The sequence below is a fragment of the Pieris napi genome, chromosome 23 (assembly GCF_905475465.1).
Source record: "Pieris napi chromosome 23, ilPieNapi1.2, whole genome shotgun sequence".
Classification (NCBI taxonomy): Eukaryota; Metazoa; Arthropoda; class Insecta; order Lepidoptera; family Pieridae; genus Pieris; species Pieris napi.
The window spans coordinates 4,998,098-5,020,844 of record NC_062256.1 but is presented as its reverse complement, the minus strand read 5'-3'; the positions used below and the strand labels follow the sequence as shown (position 1 = coordinate 5,020,844).

The following is a 22,747-nucleotide window of genomic DNA, read 5'->3' as shown; positions in this document are numbered from 1 at the left end:
CCCCAAACAACTCCAAAGAAACCTACAAGGAAGACACCGGTATTATATTTAAATTATCTCTATCTCTAAATAGAATAAAAGAAAGTTGCTATCCAGGTCTGTAGCATGTGCTACAAATTATATTATTAACACATTTATATAATTATATTAATATAAATGTGTTAAAAAATTTATAATATGAATTATAAAAAATTTTAAGTTTTGCATGGACAGAGCTTAAATTAATATTCTCTTATTTGTTGCAGAAAGCAAGTAGTTTTGGAGAAGCCTCGTAGATGCACAACCAAGTAATGATTAATTTAAAATTACAAACCGAAATTCTGATGAAGACATTAGAGTCACTTAAAAATAAATATTATAATGAAATAAAAATGTTTTAAAGATAAATAGTGTTTTGTTTGTTTAATGTAAGAGAATAATAATAAATATTTATTTAATTAATTTTTCAAATGTAAACTGAACTTTATTGACTTTAATGACTCCTTTTCCAGTCTTTGATTATTTAATTGTAATTAATTATTTGCATGCAATCAAAAACTATTTTTAATAATGCCAAAGAAGTATAACTTCTTACGCGCGTACATAAGTACACGCACCCTTTTTTTTATTTTTGTAGTATGTTAAGAGAATGGCCCTTGCTGTGCCAAGGTCCATTCTAAATCATTCGTGGCCGTAGATGACCGTGAGCGATTGCTGGTGTCACCGTGGTGTGTAGGGGGTATACTTACTCTTCAAAATCAGGCAACCGTGCCGTGGGAGGGTATGCGTAACGCATTTCCCCACGAAAAACAAAACCCCCATCATTGTATTGTATCCATCACAGCCGAAACCTATTATGTTTTCCGAAGGGATCTCATACTTTTGAAATGTATCTAACAGTATTAAAAAGTTTTTCGCTATTAACAAAATGATCGGTTGTGTTTTCATCGAATAATACAACCACGATTAATGGGTATTACGGTGTATTTTGCTACCTAATTATAATTGTACGGTATGTGGTAGATCTTTGCTGTAAAGTAGGGCTGCCAGATGTACCAATTTAAAGCCAGGAGCACTGTTTGTGAGGTCGAAATGGTTTCAGAATATGGAGTTTTAAAGTTATACTCTTCAAGGCAAAGGCAGCCAGTCATTTTAAATAAAAACTTGCCACTTTTATGTTCTACGATCTTTTCATCTCAATATTTCCTTGGAATACGATTTTTGAAGTTAGAGCTGATTTACACAGGGTCAGTAACTGACTACAAATTCGAGGCAAGTCAGTGCTGACCCGAAAAAAACCCTGTGTAAATTGATTTGAAGTATATAGTGATACTGTACTGACAGTGGCTTGAAGTCAGCGCTGACTTAAATATTCGGACACGAATATTTTAAAGTCAGTTGGCGCCCCCGCCACCCGCGCACCCCCGCGCCAGTCAAATAAACCCCGTGTAAACAGACAAGTCAGTGCGTGGTTAGTCACTGCCGCTGCGTTGTAGAGTGACCACATTTTTTTCGCTGGCGACAAAAATGAAGCTTAGAGAAGACGAAACCTTAAAATTGGTGCAATTATATGGCCAGTTTGTACTCCGCAGGATCTTCAAATCGCAATTGCTTCAGCAACAAAGCAGAGCCACCAGTGTCGTTTCTATCGTCAATCCATTTTCTTACCCATTGTCGTTTATCTAATTTTCTACCATTTCTATTAACTCATTCAACAGCTAAATTGATAAATTTTTCAACAAATAATTAAATCGTCGATTCAGTTGTTTTCGCGAATTCATTTTTCCCACTGACTTCACACACGTGTGCTCATCGTGAGAAACGCACCACTACTATAGGTCTACCAGAATCTGATGGCAAAAATTTTTTTTAAAAATTAGCGATTTTCATATGGCAATAAAAGAAAAATTTCATCTGTCAACTGAAATTTCGAGGAATTGTTTTTGGTTTGGCTTCAAATTTCCTTTAAAAAGTGATGAAAATGTCGAAGAAACCTCTTCGATCGCAAGCAAGACATTGTTTTCAATGTTTATCAAAGAATACTTGATCAACAAGATGCAGAACATACACAATCATCGATATTGAGCCATGTGCAAGCGTTGACTGGTTAGTAGGAATGACACGTCTTGATACTTTGGTTTATGGGATTTTTCGTGTGTATTATAATATTATGTACTTATACTAAACTTTGGTGTATTTCAGGGGTTTCTTATACTACAAATAAACTTGGATAGTTTTGATTTAGAATTGATCAGAAAAAAGATAAATGAGTTTTACACTGTTTCTTTCTCTCAAATAGGGATCGATGAATAGCGAAAATCTTGTGAACATGTAATAAAAATTGAAAATCAATTCATAGAACAAGATCGGTTAATTGAGATGCAGGAGGAAAGGTTTATTATAAATACTGCGTTGAAGACTTTTTTTATGGATGTGCAGTATTTGGAACCATTTTCAAGTTCTTAATTAATTAATAAACTCATGAACAGAGTAATTTGAGTTTTCATCTAAATTTCTAACCCCACATTCGCCACATTTTCAAAAATTATCATTGGATAAATTTTTATATATTTTGCATGTATCACACACAGAATCAGCCGCTATAAGGAAAAAAGTATCAAAACGTTTTACTCCAATTTCCCCAGTATTGCTAGCGTCAATTTCTTTTTTCCCTTTTTGCCATCAGATCCTGGTAGACCTATACTTACTTCATGTAAACAGTTAAAGTCAGTCGCGGCGCCGACATTGGCGCTGCGACTGACTTGTCTACTGACCCTGTGTAAATCAGCCATTATACTTCTTTAGGCGCGTTATGAAAAATTGATGAGAGTGACATTTTACGATGCGCGCGCACCGTGACTAGGGCATCGAGCCCGGGTTTACCCGGACCGAAAAAACCCGGGTTTTCCCGGTTCTGAGGCTTTCAAAAAACCCGGGTTTAATTTTTAAAACTCGGGTTTTTCGGGTTTTTTTTAATACTTTTGTTATTCTTATTTATTATGTTTAAGCCACTTCGAATGCAATAATAAGTAAATGGAATAAAAGGACGCTTTGATAAATTATTATTTAAAACGTAAAAAGTAGCTTGGTTGCTACGTTCCTACCAATAAAACAAGCCTTGCAAGTTAAATTCGCGTTCCGCCCGTCCATCTCAAGACGTGATTCATAGAATGAAATGTGGATCAGTGGAGAGGGGAGGGTGTAGCGAAGCTCGTCGCGCGTTGTGCGGGGTGTTGCAGGTGATAATTTTTTTTAGTTAAAAGCTTTAATTGATTTAAAAACAGCTATTGTATTTACTGATGATGACTGGAGAAATAAAGATGAGAATCAAAAAATATTGGATGTTATTAAAACTGTCGTCGAGGTGCTATGTCGACGCGATTAAACATTACTTACAGCTGATGTTTCCCTAAAATTTGCATTGAAGAAAATGGATGAAATGAAGACACCACTAAGTAACAAAATGGCAACTGCATCGAACAAACGATACACCAAAAAAATACTAACTCAAGCAACACTACAGTACTTGACAAATCCGGGTAAATATTTTGAGAACATTCAAAATGAAGATAAAACTGTTTTTATCGGCCTACAGGTAATGAAATGCTAAACAAAATTGTTAATCTGATTAGACGCACAACCAAAAAACTAAATATACCTCTTGAAAATATGCCAGCGCCAGACCAAGACCTGCGAGAAATTGACATTCTACTGTCTACTTCGACAAATGAAGAGGAACTGAACACACAGTTAAGTCAAGCTGTTGCTACTGATAATAATGCTCCTGAAACTGGATCAGCTTGTCCATCAGACGATTAGCTTACTACTGTGAGGGTAGAAATAGCACTCTTCGAGAATGGCGGTACGCGAGAGCGAGAGCGTTCTTCTCTTTTTTTATAAAGTGGTCAGATTGTCAGAGGTTATGTCTTAGCTTTGTTGTTTAAATAATGTGTCAAATTCATAACTACTTTTTACTTAGTATTTTAGTTAATTATATAAAGACCTAATTATTAAGCAAACGACTGCAATTTAAATTATAGTAGAATACAGGACTGGAACTATTCGTTACGTAATTGTTAATGCGAAGAAGAGCTTTATTAATATTAAAATTAATTGTGATACTACAAAAATGTCTTATGAAGAATTTATTTTTAATAACTTTTAAATACAATAAGTGAATGTTACCAAAATAATTCATTTAATGTTTAAACTAATCTCTGCAAGTCTGTGGTTTAAAAAATACTAGATTACTCACTAAGTTTTAAGATATTCTGAAGAAAAAATAAATCTTTATCACTTTTTTAAAAATTAAAACTGTTTTTGTTATTTATAAAGTACTGTTTCATTTATTTAAATTCTTCCTCATCCTTTATATTTTGTATTAATTGTAGGAAATCGATATATAAACGCAGATTAGTGCATTTTTTTTAAAAATCCATAAAAAGACCGAAATGCTCGAAAAAACCGGTCTACCCGGTTTTGATTACTCTTAGACCCGAAAACCCGGGTTTTCAAAATTGAACCGAGTTTCGATGCCCTAACCGTGACACAAAATTATCAGAATGAAGTTGGCCCATAAACGAATTGTTTTTAAACCAGCCGGGCGCCGAGCGTGCGCGAGCGAGATGGGAATAACACAATCTACAAGTAAAAAGAAATAGAATATGCGTGAAGTTAGCAGCTATGCCAAGAATTTTGAATGACCATAATGACCTTTGTAGTACCTTTTAAACAAATAAAGGAGTTTTAAGTATTTTTTTCAAAGAAATTTAGCCATGCTTTTTCACAAAGACCTATTGTTACTTGGTGAAAAGGTTATGAAACATACCTAGTTATTAAATTCAATGAATAATATTATAAAATAGGTAATAAATAATAATAATTATTATTAATATATTATATTAATAAATATTTGAATAATATATTAAATATTATAAAATTATTTACGTTAAATATTTATTATAAATTATTAAAAATTTAAAAAAGCCAAAGAAGTGTAACTTCTTACGCGCGTACATAAGTACGTACACGCACCCTTTTTTGTTTAAGTATCGCATTATTATAATGTACAAGCTGCCCCCGCGAACTTCGTTTCGCCTTAATATTATATTTAACTTAGCCTACCCATTTTAGTAGCTACATACCAACATATGGAAATTTTGCTATGCTACCCTATTTTTTTGTAGTTACGTTTGTTGTAGTACGATCATGCGTTTTTTTCATCTGGCAGCCCTGCTGTAAAGTGATCGCAGATTCTGTAATCTGTCTGTTCTCAGTGTAGTCAGTACCTATACTACATCTGTGGAGTGTGGTGTATTGTGTATTTATATTAATATTATGCTAGGTTATAGCCAAATGCCAATAGTGTCGGTTGTATACTCTTTTCCACCGAGTATAGTAATAACTTGGTTATATTTTATATAGACGAAAATGGACCCATTAGAAGACGAGATATGTTATGGATGTCTAAATTCTGAAAGAAAATTATCTAACCTACACGATTTTAGTCTCAAGGAATGTTTTAAACTTATTTTACAAAAAGCAACAGTGAGTATAATATGGATTCCAGAAAATGTAATTGAATCATATTACTTGTAATAGCTGACTGAGATCTTAAGTAACTAAGTTCTAAGGCGTGTAAAGACTATTTAAACGACTTACCGAAACTGACTTCTTTTATTTCAGGTTTCTATGGAATCTATCCAATTATGTTTTGAATGTGTGGCTATACTCATAAAGATTAAGAGATTTCAAGCAAGAGTAATAAGTTCAGAAAATCTTTGGAAGTCTATGAAGAAGGTAACATTTTATTTATTTTGTTTATATTTAACTAATGCTTACAGTAATTACTATAAAAACTGCGTAATTATAATAAAAACTGAATGTAGGTGACTTTCTCACCTGATGATTGTACTGTAACGTTCCAATCTTCAAAGAGTTTCCAATTAACTAATGGCTAAGAATGATATTTTTACATACATTATGAGTGGGGGGAATATTACAAAATTATCAAATTTTGCAAGAAAAGGCATAGAAACCCCTTTATTAAAAAAAAACCGTCTAAATGCACTCTCTTTAACTGCAATATTCTTTTTTTTTGGCAAATTGTGTTTACACTATATCAGACGAGATGAGTACTTTAGTTACAATGGTGCATTGACATTGTTCAATTGTTTTTGAATACACAAGTATAGAAAGTTTTATCTATGTTATTAATTACTGATTTTAAACTATTTATAATTTTAGAATAGATTACAATCACAAACCAGCTTACAAAAAAATAATCTCTTTAATTTTTCATTATTACAACACACAAGTGCAGAGAATTGTGAAATAATACAAACATCACTTAACATAAAAAAAGAAAATGATGATTTAGACGAGATAGATAAGGATGACTTCAAACAAGAGATTGAAGACTTTAGTACAGAAGCAGATATAATAGATGAAGACTTAAAACTAGATTTATTGAAAGATTTGACTCAGAAAGAGATTTATACTGAGGTGAAATTAAGTAGAGAAGAAATTGAAAAAGAAAGGGAGGAAATAAAAATAAGTGATGCTTATGTCAATGCTATGCTAAAGTGTGAATTGTGTATAACTACATTTACAAATAATGAAGATCTAAAAGAACATATCAGTGATAAACATGGTGAAGTAAGTAATTTTTATATAATTCAATCCCATCCAATCTAATAGCCCATATATTTCAATCAGTGATCAGCCCTCCGTGATAACATTAAACATATTTCAAGTCCTTCAAATTATTGTTGTGCTCTCTGTATTTCACACTCGAAAATATGTATTCTGCGTACTGAAGCTTTTTTTAACAAGACATGCCGATAGTCTGAAGGCTAATTTGAATGTAACGACACCCATCCATAGACCACCCATGGACACTCCCGCTGGTGTACTTTAATGTGATAGCTGCAGTAAAACAAATTAAATTTTATAAAATATGTTCAAGTCTTACTGCAGTAAAGTTCGTGGGGAGGAGTAATCAAACAATTGGATGCTCGAATAATACTGTCTCTATATTTGAGTAAATGTTCCTTTTATACGAGATACAGATCTTTAGAGATTATGTAGAAGTGTCACCACATTGCAGTAATATAATGTATAAGTGTTTTGTAAAGTTCTTTTTTACTGTAAGAACCACAACTCTTGACTTAGAAGTTCAAGGCGCGTTTTGATAAGGGCGTACGCATTTGTGAACCTTCTGGAAGTGTGAGTGTAAAAGAGCGGCAGCATCACTTCACATTAGATGAGCCTTTTACCTGTTTGTCCCCTGTTTTATAAAAAAAGAAACAGTTCATCCTAGATTAAGAAAACTTTTAGTTTTCACAGCAGTTATGATTACAAAATAGACATAATTGTTTTTTTTTCCAGAAAACAAAATACATCTGTACAATATGCAAGTGTACATTCAATTCTGCGATATCTTTTAAGTACCACACAGATAGACATAAAAAACGTTATCAGTGCACGGTCTGTAACATAAGATTTTTATACAGAAGGGATGTCATCAAACATTTTAATCTTGTACACTGTCATGGGTGAGTTTTATTCAGTATTTTAACAAGCTATATGACATACTACACATAATACACATTTGAGGGGTAGTTCTTTATAACTTAAGACCACTCAACACAACACAAATTCCCTAAAGAACTTTCTCCCAAACCGAGTAGTGGGCGACTGGAATAGGCTTCCGGAAAGTGTGATCAGTGCACCATGTGTGAACCTACCTTTAAAAATAGATTGGATAAGTTTTTTTTTTTGTTTCTCCAAATCTCATAATACACGCGCATCAGCTTATTAATAGCTGCCAGTGTGTTAAGTAAATAATAATAATATATTTGAAACATCTCAAAGTCATTACGTTGTGCTACTCACTAGTTTTATTGTTTCAAACATTAAGAGAAAAGGTAGAAAATACATTATAAAAAATAATTTTCCAATTGATTGTTATCATTTTTCTATACTTGTATGTTGTACTACCAGAAACATTTACAATATGTTCCCAAGTGCAACTATACATGGCAATATTATACATAGTGTATAAGTAGTTGTGTTGGTGTTGCATAGCTTCCTTCATTTCCCCTCGTCTTTGGCTCTGGGCCTCTGATTTCTGTATCTGTTTCATGATCATTTGTCAATCTAATAGGCAAGTAGGTGATCAGCCTCCTGTGATTGACAGGCCGACGATTTTTTGGGTTTAAGAAAAGCCGGTTTTCTCAGTATATTATCCTTCGTTCGAGAGAATGTTAAATGCGCACATGGTAAAATAGTCCATTGGTGCACAGCCGGGGATCGAACCTACGACCTCAGGGATGAGAGTCGCACGCTAAAGCCACTAGGCCGAACTGCTCGTAAATATTTACAATTTAATTTAACATGACACTATAATATGTATAATTGCAATTGTTTCTTACATCTTTTATATATTTTAATGTAATCATAATTTATTTGTAACTAAAGTTTTTCTTTTTATTTCAGAGTAGAAAATATAACTTATGAGAATGGTACACAAGAGAGACTAGAGCCACCACCAGATATGTAAATATCTTTTGTTAAATTTTTGTACATACACTCAATTACACACAAAACTAACTCAGAATGGAAAGTTTGAAATGTCATTAGTTTATATCTTAAAAACTACTACTATCTAATATATAAAATTCTCGTGTCGCGGTGTTTGTAGTTAAACTCCTCCGAAACGGCTTGACCGATTCTCATGAAATTTTGTGTGCATATTAGGTATGTCTGAGAATCCGACAACATCTATTTTTCATCCCCCTAAATGTTAAGGGTAGTCCACCGCAATTTTTTTTTAATGATACAAGTGATACAACATTAAAAAATACATACAACCCCTAATTTTCACCCCTCCACGATCAACCAAAGCGACGTCTGCCGGATCAGCTAGTACTAAGTATAAAATTTAGTTTTAGTTTTGTTCATAAGTCTTATGTAATATACAGTTTTTTATTAAATATTTCCCTTCAAGATCCTTTGCCCCACGGAACTAGAAATAAGAAACCTGTTATTTTTTAATTCTGTTGGCCTTTTGTTAATCTAAACATTTCTTAAGTTTGATTTGCTCCATTATTTTCCGCCGGTCTCCTTACATATAGGTCGGTTTTCGAAAGCTGGCGCGTTCACAGTACTCACACTAATGCAATTTCACTATACAGTATGTTTAAAAATAATACTTTTTTGCTAAGCTATATATTTTAGTCTACTCTGGTTTTAGTAAGGTTGAGTGGGTTGTAAATAAATAAAAATGTGTCAAATACATACAAATATTATGTGCATACGAGGGTGGATCCAAAAGTTCTAAGCCCGACCAAGAACGTATAAGAGTAGTTTGTGTAAATAATTTTTAATTTTTCGACATAAGCTCCATCTAGATCAACACACTTCACTTTTACTTCACCAACTATTCTTTCAATACTCCTCCTAGAAACCCCAATCGCATCTGATGTCAAATTAAATATAACATTTTTTCATTAAACTGTTTTTATTAAGATGCTTAAAATAATTAAAAACATTGTGCACCATTTCACGAGATTGCCCTGGTAATGTTTGAAAAAAGATCAACAAGTATAAAATAATAATAATATAAAACAGTAAAGATCAACATAAACAGTAGCAAAAGAAAAACAATAACTGTCTCTTTTATACTCATAGGCTTGACCGAGCGCGAGAGAGACGGACAGTCTTTTCGTGATGTATTTGTGATTGTATTTCAGTTTGACATCACGTCTCGCGCTTATTCACAGACACTTCACAAGCACAAAATGTAAATGTGTTGAAGCCGCCAGCTTTAGATAACATACCTATACTACCGTAATATTATTTTATGTTTGGACAATTCACACCAATTGACCTAGTCCCATGCTAAGCTGGTGAAGCTTGTGTTATGGGTACTAGGCAACGGATATACATAAATATTATAGATAGATACACATATAAATACATATTTAAACACCCAAGACCTAAGCACAACACCAAATGCTCATCACATCGATGTTTGTCTCAGCCGGGGTTCGAACCCGGGACCCAAGGATTCGCAGTCAGGGGTACTAACCACTAGACCAATGAGCCGTCAAACTGAACAACTTTAAGTGGGTTAAAAGATAAATTTTACCCTTACAGCGATAAACAAGATCGATTTTCGTGTGACGTGTGTGAGAAGTCGTTTAGATGGAAGGCGTCTTTACGGAAACATATGGAAGGGCATCGCATTGCGAGTGGACAAAAGCGGAAGCCATACTGTGAGCCATGCAAGTACGTATTTTGTCTAAAGTCTGCCTTGCTATTCTGTAACTCACACAGCGGTTATCGCAGCGGCGGTAGCGCTCAAATCAGTCGTGAAGCAACCATTTTACGATTTGGCATTCTGATAATGAGGGAGCTTGTAGTTTATTGTTTATCATAAAAAAAACACCATCACTTTGTGGAACCAGCTGCCCACTGAAGTATTTCCGAACCAACTCGACTTAGGGTCCTCCAAGAAAAGAGCGTACCAATTCTGAAAAGGCCGGCAACGCACTCGCAAGCCCTCTGGCATTGAGAGTGTCCATGGGCGGCGGTATCACTTAACATTAGATGAGACCCTTGCCATGTTCTATAAAAAAAAAATACAGATTTTTCTTCTTTCCATTTAACGACGTTTCTTGAGTGTCGTTATAAAGAGTTTACACTGTATATTGAAAAATTTACAACTTAAATATTGTTATTTAATACTTTAATTTTACTTTAACAATGTTTGAGGAATTGTCGTAGTTTGTTTTACTTAAACCTATACAAAATATACAGATGGTTCTGGATTCGATTTCCGTGTATCAGCGTGTGGAAGGCCCAATTACTGGCCTATTGGTGAGATTCAGTGTCTATCAAATCCATGATACAAAATGGTTTGTTTCAGAATACACTTCGCAACCACAGCAAATCTTAAGAAACATGTCCGGATGAGCTCCAAGCATCAAATACAATTGAAATTAAGGTTAGATAGGCCGACCTTTGGGTCTAAACTCTAAGGCATAGCGGTTGGTCATGATGGTTTCCTTTACCCTGTAGTGAGTGTTAAATGCGCACATAGAAAGTAAAGTCCCTTGGTGGGGGGTGGGGGGAGCTCAAGTTCTTATTAACCCCCCCCCCCTCCCATGTAACGCGCCGTAACGTTTTTCTGTACCCAATAGTAAAACGTTTCGTGGTGGTCATAATGACTCTTTATACCATAAAGTTATCATTATGTGATGTAAAGTACTGGAAAGTCGAAAGTAATATTAACAAAAACAATAATTCAATCCACGCCCCGCGTCGTAACGTTTTACTAAATTAAAAAAAATTCGTTACGTAATACTTGAAGTTTGAACGCTCCCCAAGTGCGCGACAAGATTAGATAATATTTAGAAATAAAAGGGATAAAAAACTAATAATTGTTTCAGAAAACTCAAAGATTCCAACGAAGACAAGACAGATGTGATAAAAGAAATACGCACTTCGGTGAATAGTGCGCGTGAGACGTATTCGTGCTCGCAGTGTGATAAGAAGTTTCAATGGCACGGGAATCTAATGCGGCATATGAATAGTCACAGGGCAAAGTTAGTATCTAGACTCAAACCTAAGAACGTGCGTTTGGACCTTAGCTGTATATATATATATACTAGCAAACTCGGCGAACTCCGTTTCGTCACCAGATGGCTTCGTTTTTTGTAACATTTCGTTTGGTGATCCCGCTTTTCTGTTGAAATTTTTCCTGAATTTTCTTTGCTATAAACCTCACGGAGCCCGAGACCTTTACAACGAATGCAAAACCGTGGAAATCGGTTCGTGCGTTCTGGAGTTATAGCGTCAGGAAGGAAAACCCGACTTATTTTTATATAGTACACATATATATATATATATATATATATATATATATGTATAAACAGTGTATACTCTTTATAACGTCATTCGTTATAACGGAAAACCTTATATAACGTCGAAATAGTTATATTTGTTTGGTTTAACACAAAACCCATTCATAATTGACTCTTTAAACGCAACAGATATTCTCTATAACGAAGAAATATTTTCATATTTAGACATCAACGACATACATAAGTGTAATTGTTTTTTATAATCAGCTTACAAAACTAAGCTATTGAGGTGCCGAAATTTTTAAGAAAGACACCTGAGGTCATAAACAGCCTCTGTCTGGTCTCGCCTTTGTTATTGTTGATTGCATTACCACGTGTGCCATTATTCTTAGATTACATTTCCTGTAGGACATTTTGGTCTCAGTTACTAAACGCACCACCGTCACCTATCGTGTATTATCAGTCGTAAACAAATTTTGAAACTGTCAAGATGGCCAGTAAAAGAAAAGAGATATATATATATAACGATATGTGTAGAATAATTAACCTATTGATATTAATAATAGTAGAAATTTTTGTAATTGGTTAAATTTGTGTTTTTTTATTAACTTTTTTATAATTATTATATAAATTCATATAACGAAAATAAAAAATAAATAAATGCTCGGTCTCTTGAAATTCGTTATAAAGAGTTTACACTGTATTTAATTGTATTTCGTAACAGACTATTATTTATATTGGCTAGGACAAAAAATATAAAGCTATATAAATATAATATACAGGCTTGGATTGTCAAGCAAGAATGAAATTAAATATTCCATAAAAATCACAAACAGTATATGACACAAGACACTAACAGTTAGTAATTAAAATATAATTCTGGATCTATTTATATGGACCCTCCACGGCTAAAAGCCTCCTCCAAGGAAGCCATTTTATTTTTATCTTTTGCTGTCTTTAGCTATCTTCGCCCATTGTCATCGCAATTTCATATCCATCCAAGGTCAGCCTCTTGATCAGTCTCTCGTATCTGGTGACCATTTCCATTTTCTTTGAAGGCAGAAAGCTAAACAGTGTAGTTCTTTTTCGGATATCTTCTTTCCGCACAGAGTATACCACACAAATATAATTTTAGGGCATCTGGTGAACTAGTGTGTATGCCGTGCAATCGTTCTTTCTCTTCAATAGCAACGTATCAACAGCATATGAAAATCAGCAAGAAGCACGTCTCGGAGAATGATTTTAAGTAAGACTGTTTTTATTATAAAAATTAGTGTAAAATATTGATTATGTTTTGAAAGAAAGAAAGGAAATTATTCGGTCATAAAACATTTATTTCAGAATTATAATCTCTTATAGCAAAAAAATAGCTCAATTTATGAGAAAACTTATATTTATTCATATAGAAAATGCCAAACAATTATTATATAAGCGGCCCCTTAAGTGGCACACTGGCATAAATAAATAAATCAAATTATCATTTATTTCGGTCAAGTTCCTATTCCTTACTCACAAATATAAAAATAAACGTATTTGTACTTATGTACACGCGTTAGAAGTTATACTTCTTTGGCGTAATAATTTTCTTTAACTTAACTAACTTTAAAGTGTCAACGTCCCTCTAAAGTTTAGAGGGACGTTTACACTTAACACGTTTCCCTCTTCGAATTAAATTTTGCCTGTCATTGCATTTGAATGGTGACTTCCAATCGAAACGATATAATATGTACTAATCATGATATTTTACTATAAAAACTATGTTTTTAGTTTAAATAAAGACAAATCTGAAAAACTCTACGCCATGACAGACAATACGACTTGTCGATAAACAGAGCCGCGTGCGTGCATCAGCCTTTGCCTGACGCACGCCGTCGACTTTTTGGGTCTAAGGCAAGCCGGTTTCCTCACGATGTTTTCCTTCACCATTCGACTAAATGTTAAATGCGCACATAGACAGTCCATTGGTGCACCGGGGATCGAGTCGCACGCTTAAGCCACTAGGAATTTAGGTACAATAAAAAGTTATTCACAGGTACATGTGCAGTGATTGCGGGAAACGTTTCGCGGATAAGACTCGCCTAAAGGATCATATAGATTGGGAGCATTTGAAGAATTTCAAGCACACCTGTAGCGATTGTCAAAAAGTGAGTACATGTAACGATCAGCAACACTGATTTTTAATGGCCTTATACTGTCTTGAAGTGTACTAAACAAATTATTAACAATAAAATAGAAATATTAAAAAACAGCTTCCAAACTATCGCGAAAAGAAGCTGTTATATGATTTTTTTTTAATGGCTCTGGCACGATTTGTGCATTAACCAGCGTCACGTATAGGATTTTTTATAATTCGTGCTTGTCTTTATAAATTCGACCGAGTCCTCCATGTACGGTTTAAGCACTCGCCCGGTACCGCACAACCCTCCCAAAGGCCGAGAACAAATTTAAATTAAATTAAAACTTGCCCTCGAACCGGGAAACGAACCCGGTACCCCTCACCTAGCTGCCACTTAATAAGACCGCTACGCTATGAGGCCCCCCTGTTATATGTTTACGAATAATATTGTTATGTGTGTAATAGTTTATCTAAATTATAATTTACGTAAAATTTCAGGCCTTTAAAACCCGTACATCGTTATATCTTCACAAGCAAGTGGTTCATCAGAGGGACACAAGTGAACACCTATGCGATACGTGTGGAAAACATTTTCCAGTGAGTTTTTATACATATTTTTACACTTATAAATATAAACATGTATTTTAATCAAACACCAGAGGAGCGAGTTTGGTTATCTTGAAGCCGCCCACAATTAATTTAAGTATAATAAACTACGAGGATATGCAATTTTTTAATAGATTACTATTAAAACTATCACCGTGTTTCATTAATTTAAGAGAACCGGTGGTACGTGGTCAGTGCGCCACGTACCACCGGTTCATGTGCATCAAATACAAAGCCACCAAGGCTTTGTATGATTTATGTAATGGCCGTGGATTTAGGTCAGATGACGTCACACGTTTGCTTAGTTAAATTTAATTCAGGTTATTTATGACGTTCATAAAACAATATATATTTCAGAATCATTCCAAATTACGTATACACATCCGTGCGGTTCACTCGTCGGTAGCGGCCTATAAATGTTCGAGTTGTGGAGCAAAATTCGCGTGGCACTCGTGTTTGTCTAGACATATGCGGAGGCTGCATAAGAAACATGTCTAGATGAAATTTAATTTATGGTATCAAAGTTCAAAAATATTTTGATGGTCTAACCCACTTTATATTATTTTCGAGACCTGTCGACCGTTGTTAATTAAAGAAACACTTTCCAAGTATACAACAAACTTTTATTCCAGATATAATTGAAGTCTAAAGGCCAATTCTGTTATTTAGATATATACAAAAAAAAGTAAACAATTCAAAGAAATAATTATTTCTTTGTACTTTAATTAACTTTCACGTCTTAAATTACAACGTTGTTAAAGTTGTAAAAAAAATAGAGCCTCAAGAAAGTAAAAACTACAAAATAAACATTGTCTATTTTTTACGTTTTTTATAACGTAACGTAAGTGAACGTATGAGTAATATTGCATGTGCACTAAGTACCTTAGAAAGATAATAAAAAAGTTCACAGCTATTAATTAAATGTTCATGGAATGCTTTATTTTCTGTGGCCCACACCCACCTTAGCATTTCCTAAATTAAATCTATAAATATTTCTTTGCAATATTTTATTTAAGATAAGAGTTGCACAGAAAAATTAAAATAATACGTATAACAGTCACTTATATACAAATAAAACCAAAATAAAATGGCTGAAAAATGTATAGTGAGTAAGGAGACGGGCTTCGTCCCCAACTCCGAGATGTTTGCTGGATGAGTGGTGACAACGGTAGCCACCTGATTTAACTGATCGATTGATATTTGATCAGTTATCGACCGGTGCACATACGGCAATCTGACCCATTTAGGCGGTCAAAAATCATAGATGTAAAAAAAATTGTGCATATGTGCTAATTAACCCTTTACCGCATGGATTTTTTTAATTCTTTGGAAAAAATATATGTCACAATAGGGTATAGTAGAAAACGTAGAAGTCCATTTAAAAAAGATAAATAGGTAAAAGTAATTGTTCCAAATATGGAACGTTATATTAGTAAGACGTTCCATATTTGGTACAACATGCGGTGTGATTCTTCTACATTATATATAGCTACATAAAGGTGATCATCAAAACCTATCTCCTATACCCGTCAATGGTGGGAGATGGAAGATGTGGTCTGTGTGTAAAAATAAATGAAACAATGTGAAACTATGCATAAATATTTAATTACATAAAATTATGTGTTTGTTTTTAAAACAGTTGCGATCTTTGTTGAAACAAAGATAACAACCACACTTTTCGCACATCACTTGGGATTTCTGCTTGCATCCTTCCATTTTGGTGGTCAGTTTTCCAATTAGGCCGGTGGTTAAACCCGTCTCCAGCTATTTCAATTGACGGCAGTTCTATTCGTCGTCGCGATCGTCCCTTTTTAATTGCCTCAACATCTTCATTCAGTGGTCGTCCTCGTTTTCGTGTAGTCGGAGTGTGTACTTTAGAGTCTCTGTGCATCAATACGTCTGCTATAACTAATTTGAAGTCAAGCAATGGAATCTATCTTCACCTTTCTTTTTCATGACTCTCCTCCATAGTAGCCAACTATTTATACAACAGAGATCAATGAAATGGAAGAACAGGCGGTGGTACCATTTTTTCAAGTCATTTGCGGATTTACAAACTGCGGATTTACAGTCAATCGGTTTCTAACACTGTTTTTGCGAAGCTTCATAGTAGAAAACACCTGTTCACAGATGTAAGAAGAGGAATACATCGAAATTATCTTCTGAGCGTGAGATTTCAGGCTTGGAAAAGTTGTTTTTGACAGGGCCTTGTAGAACTCAATCTTCGAAACATTGAGAAATAGTTGTTTCAATTCAGTGTTACATTGCAACTCAATTAGTTCGAGCTGCAGTTCTGGTTTAACTGATTCATAATCCAAATTAAATGGCATGCTTAAAATCTCCAGGTCCTGTTCGATAACTTTGAAGTCTTGGAATCTTCGTTCATATTCTTCATGAAGGCATTTTACGTGTTTCTCATAGCTCTTAACTTTGTCTTATGTAACTGCAATGGATTTTAACCTTGGAAAATGAGTGAAGTCTTTCTTGAGTAGTTGTTTGGAAAATAGATTTAACTGCAGTTTGAAAACCCTGATATGACCCCAAGTATCATGAATCAATTGATTTCTTCCCTGGAGTTTAAGGTTCAATTTATTGATGTGGCTAAAAATATCTGTAAAAAATGCAAAGTCTGAAAGCCATAACATATCTTTCAAATGATCACACTCGTCCATTCCTTTTTCTTCCATAAAAGAGATAATTTCGTCTTTTAGATCCCAAACTCGGTCAAAAACCCGCCCTTCACTGAGCCACCTTACTTTGGTGTAGTAAAGTACGTCAGAATATTCTGACTGCAATGAGTAAAGGAAACTCTTGAAATTGCCTATGGTTGAGTGCTCGCGAACGAATGCTATTAACATTTTTAATAAAAACATCAAGCACCTGTTTCATTTCTAGAGCAGATTTACACAGAGTTTCTTGATGGATGATACAATGAAGAAACACCACTTCGTTCCCAAGAAATGATTCATTAAAATTTTGCCTACAAAACCAGATTTTGCCCCTGTCATATTTGGTGCTCCGTCAGTAGTAATGTTACAAATAGTGGTCAGAGGTACTTTCAAAGATGTGATAGTTTCTTGAAATTCTTCAAAAATGTCTGATCCTTTTGTTCCGATCGTTCCCTTTAATGAACGCATGGAGGCTAATTCTTCAGTAACACCAAAGTTGTCATCTATACCTCTTATAAATATCAGTAACTGAGCTGTGTCAGTTATGTCGGTGCTTTTATCCAACGCAAAAGAACAGAATTTAAACGTGCTTATCTTTGATTCTAGCTGTGTTACAAACTGCTTGTTAATAGCTTCAATTCTAGACGTAATTGTTTTTCGGGACAAACTTACTGCTTCAAAATCTCTTGTTTGTTCAGGACACAAAATATCACTTACTTGAAGTAAACAAGTTTTTACAAATTCGCCATCTGAAAATGTTTTGCTACTTTTAGCAATATTGTATGCTACAACATAGCTGGCACGTGTAGCAAGCTTTTGAGAGCTGTTCTGCTTTTTAAAAATATTTTGCTGACCTGATATTTGCTTACGTTTTTCTTCAGTCATCTTTTCATAAGTGGCGTTGTTATGTTTTGTCATGAAATGTCGAGAGAGGTTAAATTCCTTGAATACGGCTACAGCTTCATTAGGCATACAGGTTTATCCTTAATAGGTGTAAAAAAGTAGTCACTGACTAGTTAGTTCAGTAACGTTTTCTTCATTTTTCAGTGTAAGTACATTCAGTTCTGCGACATAAATTTTGGATTTCCCGTGGAACTTATGGGTTTTGTTGTCATTTTTAATATTATTGTCTTCCACTGTTGGAGGGTTGTGGCCTATGTAGTACGGTACACAAACCTAAGCGTTATATTCAAACTATTGAGCAACTTGAAAATGGTACTCGGCGAGTGCCCACAGCGGTGCAACGCAATAACAGCTATTAAGTTTTTTTCAATGTCCACTTCATCGTGAAAGATTACGGAAAGTGATTGTTTTTTGTTTTAAAACAATAGTCAAACATTCAAAAATATAATGCAATTTAAAAAAAAAATGTTCGAAATTTAAAAAAATTGTGACAGTGACAGAACTTTGGGACCAACTACGTAGTTCGTGTTTTATTGGTCCTTAACCCTTTTTTCCTAGTCGCCGGGCACTACTTGTTTCCCATTTGTCCCAATTTTTAGTTCCAATTCTAATGCCATTAATTTCGTTGTTAAAGAAAGAAATAATTAATTCCAGAAGATCAGTGTCAGCTTTTTCTTTTATGTCTGCGAAAGTTTTTTTAAATGGGTATATAATGTGTCAATTATGGGAATGAAAGTAAAAAAAAAATTAAAAATGACACGAAACTTTTGCTACTTCCTATCCTTCAAAAAAAGTGATGCGTGTCCTCTCAGACTGAAAGTTTAATACATCATTCTTGTCTTTGGAATCGAAATGATTGCGTGAGTAATCGCTAGATAGTGTACTGGTGTACTATAAGGATGCGTTCGGAAATATAATTAAAACCTTCTGATAAGATTACTGATTTGTGAAAAAAGTGTAATGTGCCCGACAAAATTTTTCATAATAAATGTGTGAGAGAAATTGTCGGTACTTCGGGGCCTCCTGAGAATGGGGGCCATGGGCACGGGCCCCGTGTGCCCTTATGATGAAGGCGGTATTGATCAATTTTGAGTTCAGTTGTTCGTCCTTCCCTTGGTAAATTTGAAACTTCTTTATATCCCCCTTTATATGCCCCTCTGGTCAGAATGACACCACAAGTTGTACCCCCTTTTTATGGACTTCATAGGTAGATATTGTTTCAGGGCATGATGTTTATACGTATAGTCCTTTTCAAGAAAGAAGTCCCCCAGACGCAGCGCTGTACTCGTGTGACATAATATTGCCATTTATGAGTAATAAATTTACCTACTTTACATTTGGCTTATGTAATTTATCAAATAATTCTATTTCCTGCATACTTCGATGAAACAATATTTCTGTTATGTTAAAAGTATATTTTTATTTGCTTATATAAGCGGTTTTCTACCTATTTACAGGGAAAAGATGAGAAAATAGGGTAAAGAAAAGCATTACAATTTTTTATTCAGAGTTTTATTGAATAATTGTGATCAGCGGCCATAGGAACATTACTGTCTGAAGAGTGGATGTAAACAGAATCAGATTCTGTCTCAGTATCACTAGCCGTAGATATAATTATTGTTTTTTATATTGTTTTTCGGATGCCAATTTTTTTCGAAGTACTCGCCAATGTTATACCTTCTTTTGTTATTCTTGTTACAATTTTCTCTGACACACCTGCAATAAAATAATGAACAATTAAAAATAATAATAACTTTAAGCTTATAATGCTTATTAGATATACATGTTTTAATTTCAGTTACCTAGTTTAATCACGTTATGTATTAGTTCAATTTTGTCGCGTTTTGCGCGTAGTATTTGTGGTATTAAAACACCTTGATTCTTTTGTTCCGCTTCACAGAATTCTTTCACCTTAAATATCGTTTCTCGAGCCGAACTTTATACAACTTTTGGTTTTGTAAACAATCTTTAAAATGCACTAAGCTAGTTAAAAACTCACAAAAATCTACCACGACAAACGAAATTGATAACATCGACGAATGACAACATGGCCGACCTGTCAAATTTAGTTCCAAAAATCACCGCGGGACATCTTTCATGAAAAGGACTCTATAAGATTTATCTCCAAGAGTTACCTTAGAAGGCTGCAAGTTTGATATTTGTTCCTCAATCGCTTCGTAATGGAGTTTTAATGATTCCTTCGTCCCCTTCTCAATCTGCAAACGAATGATGCGACTGTATCTTGATGAAGACGGACTTGGGTTTTGCCAGAAAATCTGCTATCCATTAGTTGTGACCTCTGACATTTGTAAGGGGACTATGGTACATAAGATAATGTTCGTGTGTCCATACAATGAGTTGTTGGCAAAAAATTGTGGAGTGTCCACCACTCCCGTCAAGACCCCATATGTAAAAAAACTCCAATGGGTGAGTTTTTTTGTGATCTTGGTGTAACAGAAGTACATCTTGCTGCGCATAAGCAAGTCTTTGAATTGTATGTAGTCCGGTCAATTTAGACAAAAAAATAGTGGTTAAATAACAAGAATTCCCACGGAGTTAAATTTTGGTGGAGAGTTGGGGTTCAGCATTACAAATAAAGTTTTAAAAATCCCCATAGATCCCATGTATGCTAAAAAAGCTTGCTGAATCATGTTTTGAAACTCTTTCCTGACCATCTCTTAACGATGCGGTGCAATGGGGCGTGGCCTGCAGTGAAGGGGCGGTCCAATTGTTTTAATGCATTGATGGTTTTGGTTTATCTTCAAAATTGTATTTGAACTCTATCCTGTCAAAATTATTCGCATTCACTGTAACCTCTCTCAGAAGTGTCCAATTTACTTTTTCGTTGTTATTGTCTTTAATCCAATTTTTATTTACCAGCAGATATTTGAAATCTTAGATTTCTGAGGTGGTTATCTCTTTGACTTCATATGGGTCCCCTTCAACTTTGACGAGCGAACGAGGCAATACCATTCTTCAGGCACATACACAATTTTGCGCTCACTAGCGCCCTCGATAGTTGAATGGACACTATCCCCTTCATTTTGTGTGCGGCCCTTTTCCCATAAATCGATGTGTAATCGTGACTCCAAATTCTTTGCTGCAAGCAAGTAGAGAGACAAAACTATTCGGTTCCTATTCTGACCCGCACAGTTGTCAGACCAGAATTTAAAGAGTTTTACTCCTCTTAACGCGTGTTTTTTTTATATATTCATAGAGGCAACTAGATACCTCATTTGCCCTGCGTTTAGCTATAGCTTCATGCCACATAAAACACGGACCTTTTTTGGTAGCTAAATTATATACCGTAAAGTTAAAGGTTGACAATTTTCTTTTATAGTAAAATACGCTTTCATCACCGTGTGGTGTTATCAATGCTTTTTCGAAATCAAAAGTAGTAATATAAAGGATGTCCAGCGGAATATTTTCAACTTTAGAATTTAATATAAAAAAAACTACATCGTTTTTATTTATTTTTATTTCAATTAAATACAGAATAACAATGCGGATTTTATTTTTTTAAAACGATATCATTCAAATGATTGCCGTTTTTTTCAATGCACTCTTGCAGTCGGACCCTTACATTTGCGATTACGCGACGGCAAAGCGCTGGAGTAATGCTTTGAATTTCATGGCGAATGTTTTCTGTTACAAACTATTTTAGAGTAGGAATTTAGTAAAGAGAAATAAATAAAACAGCTGAGTTAGACAATGATGCGAACCGCTCTATTTCTTGGAACAGACAGGGGCGATACAATTATTATAACAGACTACATTGACAGATACAGACTACATAATGTTAAGTGGTTGCGTTCAGTTTAACATCCTCCCTTGAACGCAAACCCATAGCAATGAGGAAGTGCTGGTGTTTGGGCTTCGGTAGGGCTTTGGTGAGGCAGTCAGCAACCATCGAATCAGTGCCCACATATTCAATCTTGACATCACCACATTCAACTTTGTTCCTCAGATAGTGGTGACGAACATCAATGTTAAACACATTGATGAACTCCTAGCATGATAACTGTAAGTACCTGTAAGTTTAATAGCACTTTGATTATCACAGTACAAAGTAATAGGTGTAACCTTTAAAGAAGGCCACAGTTCACAGTGCAACTGTCTCAGCCACATAGCTTCTTGAGTAGCAGCTGAGAGCGCCATATACTCCGCCTCAGTAGTTGACAAGGCAACAGTTTGCTGCCTTTTTGAATTCCAAGATATCGCTGCACCCTGGAAATGAAAAATGTACCCAGTACATGATTTTCTGTCTTCAGTACAGGAAGCCCAATCAGAGTCTGAGTATCCAGTGATTTCTTCATCAACATTACTTTTGTATACAAGCTGTAGATACTTTGTACCTTGTAATATCGAAATAACCTCTTAACAGCATTCCAATGCTCTTCTCTATGAGAACTATTATATCGACATAATGTATGCACTGCATAGCATATATCTGGCCTAGTTCCTTGTGAGATGTATAATAAGCAGCCAGTGGCTTCCTGGTAAGGTATACTTTCAAATTTTTCAGAATTTGAAAACTTGATATTCGGTTCCATTGGAGTTCCTACTGAGTTACATTGTTCCATACTAAAACGTCTTAATGTATT

General features: G+C 34.6%; 1 protein-coding gene across 2 annotated transcripts in view; it reads left to right on the top strand.

Moving 5' to 3' along the window:
- The window catches only part of LOC125061450 (zinc finger protein 43-like), a 343,312-nt gene extending 327,849 nt beyond the window's left edge, over positions 1-15,463 (top strand). Inside the window, exons 2-13 of one of the 2 annotated variants that reach the window (XM_047666913.1) lie at positions 5,404-5,553; positions 5,665-5,778; positions 6,226-6,636; positions 7,369-7,535; positions 8,479-8,538; positions 10,141-10,272; positions 10,913-10,990; positions 11,436-11,591; positions 12,985-13,095; positions 13,882-13,993; positions 14,464-14,562; positions 14,929-15,463. In XM_047666913.1, coding sequence (XP_047522869.1) covers positions 5,410-5,553; positions 5,665-5,778; positions 6,226-6,636; positions 7,369-7,535; positions 8,479-8,538; positions 10,141-10,272; positions 10,913-10,990; positions 11,436-11,591; positions 12,985-13,095; positions 13,882-13,993; positions 14,464-14,562; positions 14,929-15,069 — 1,725 coding nt within the window. In that variant the 5' untranslated portion in view covers positions 5,404-5,409 and the 3' untranslated portion in view covers positions 15,070-15,463. Of the gene's footprint in view, positions 1-5,344; positions 5,554-5,664; positions 5,779-6,225; positions 6,637-7,368; positions 7,536-8,478; positions 8,539-10,140; positions 10,273-10,912; positions 10,991-11,435; positions 11,592-12,984; positions 13,096-13,881; positions 13,994-14,463; positions 14,563-14,928 lie in introns of those variants that run through there. The other variant, XM_047666914.1, reaches the window with a different exon arrangement.
- Positions 15,464-22,747: the final 7,284 nt, after the last annotated feature.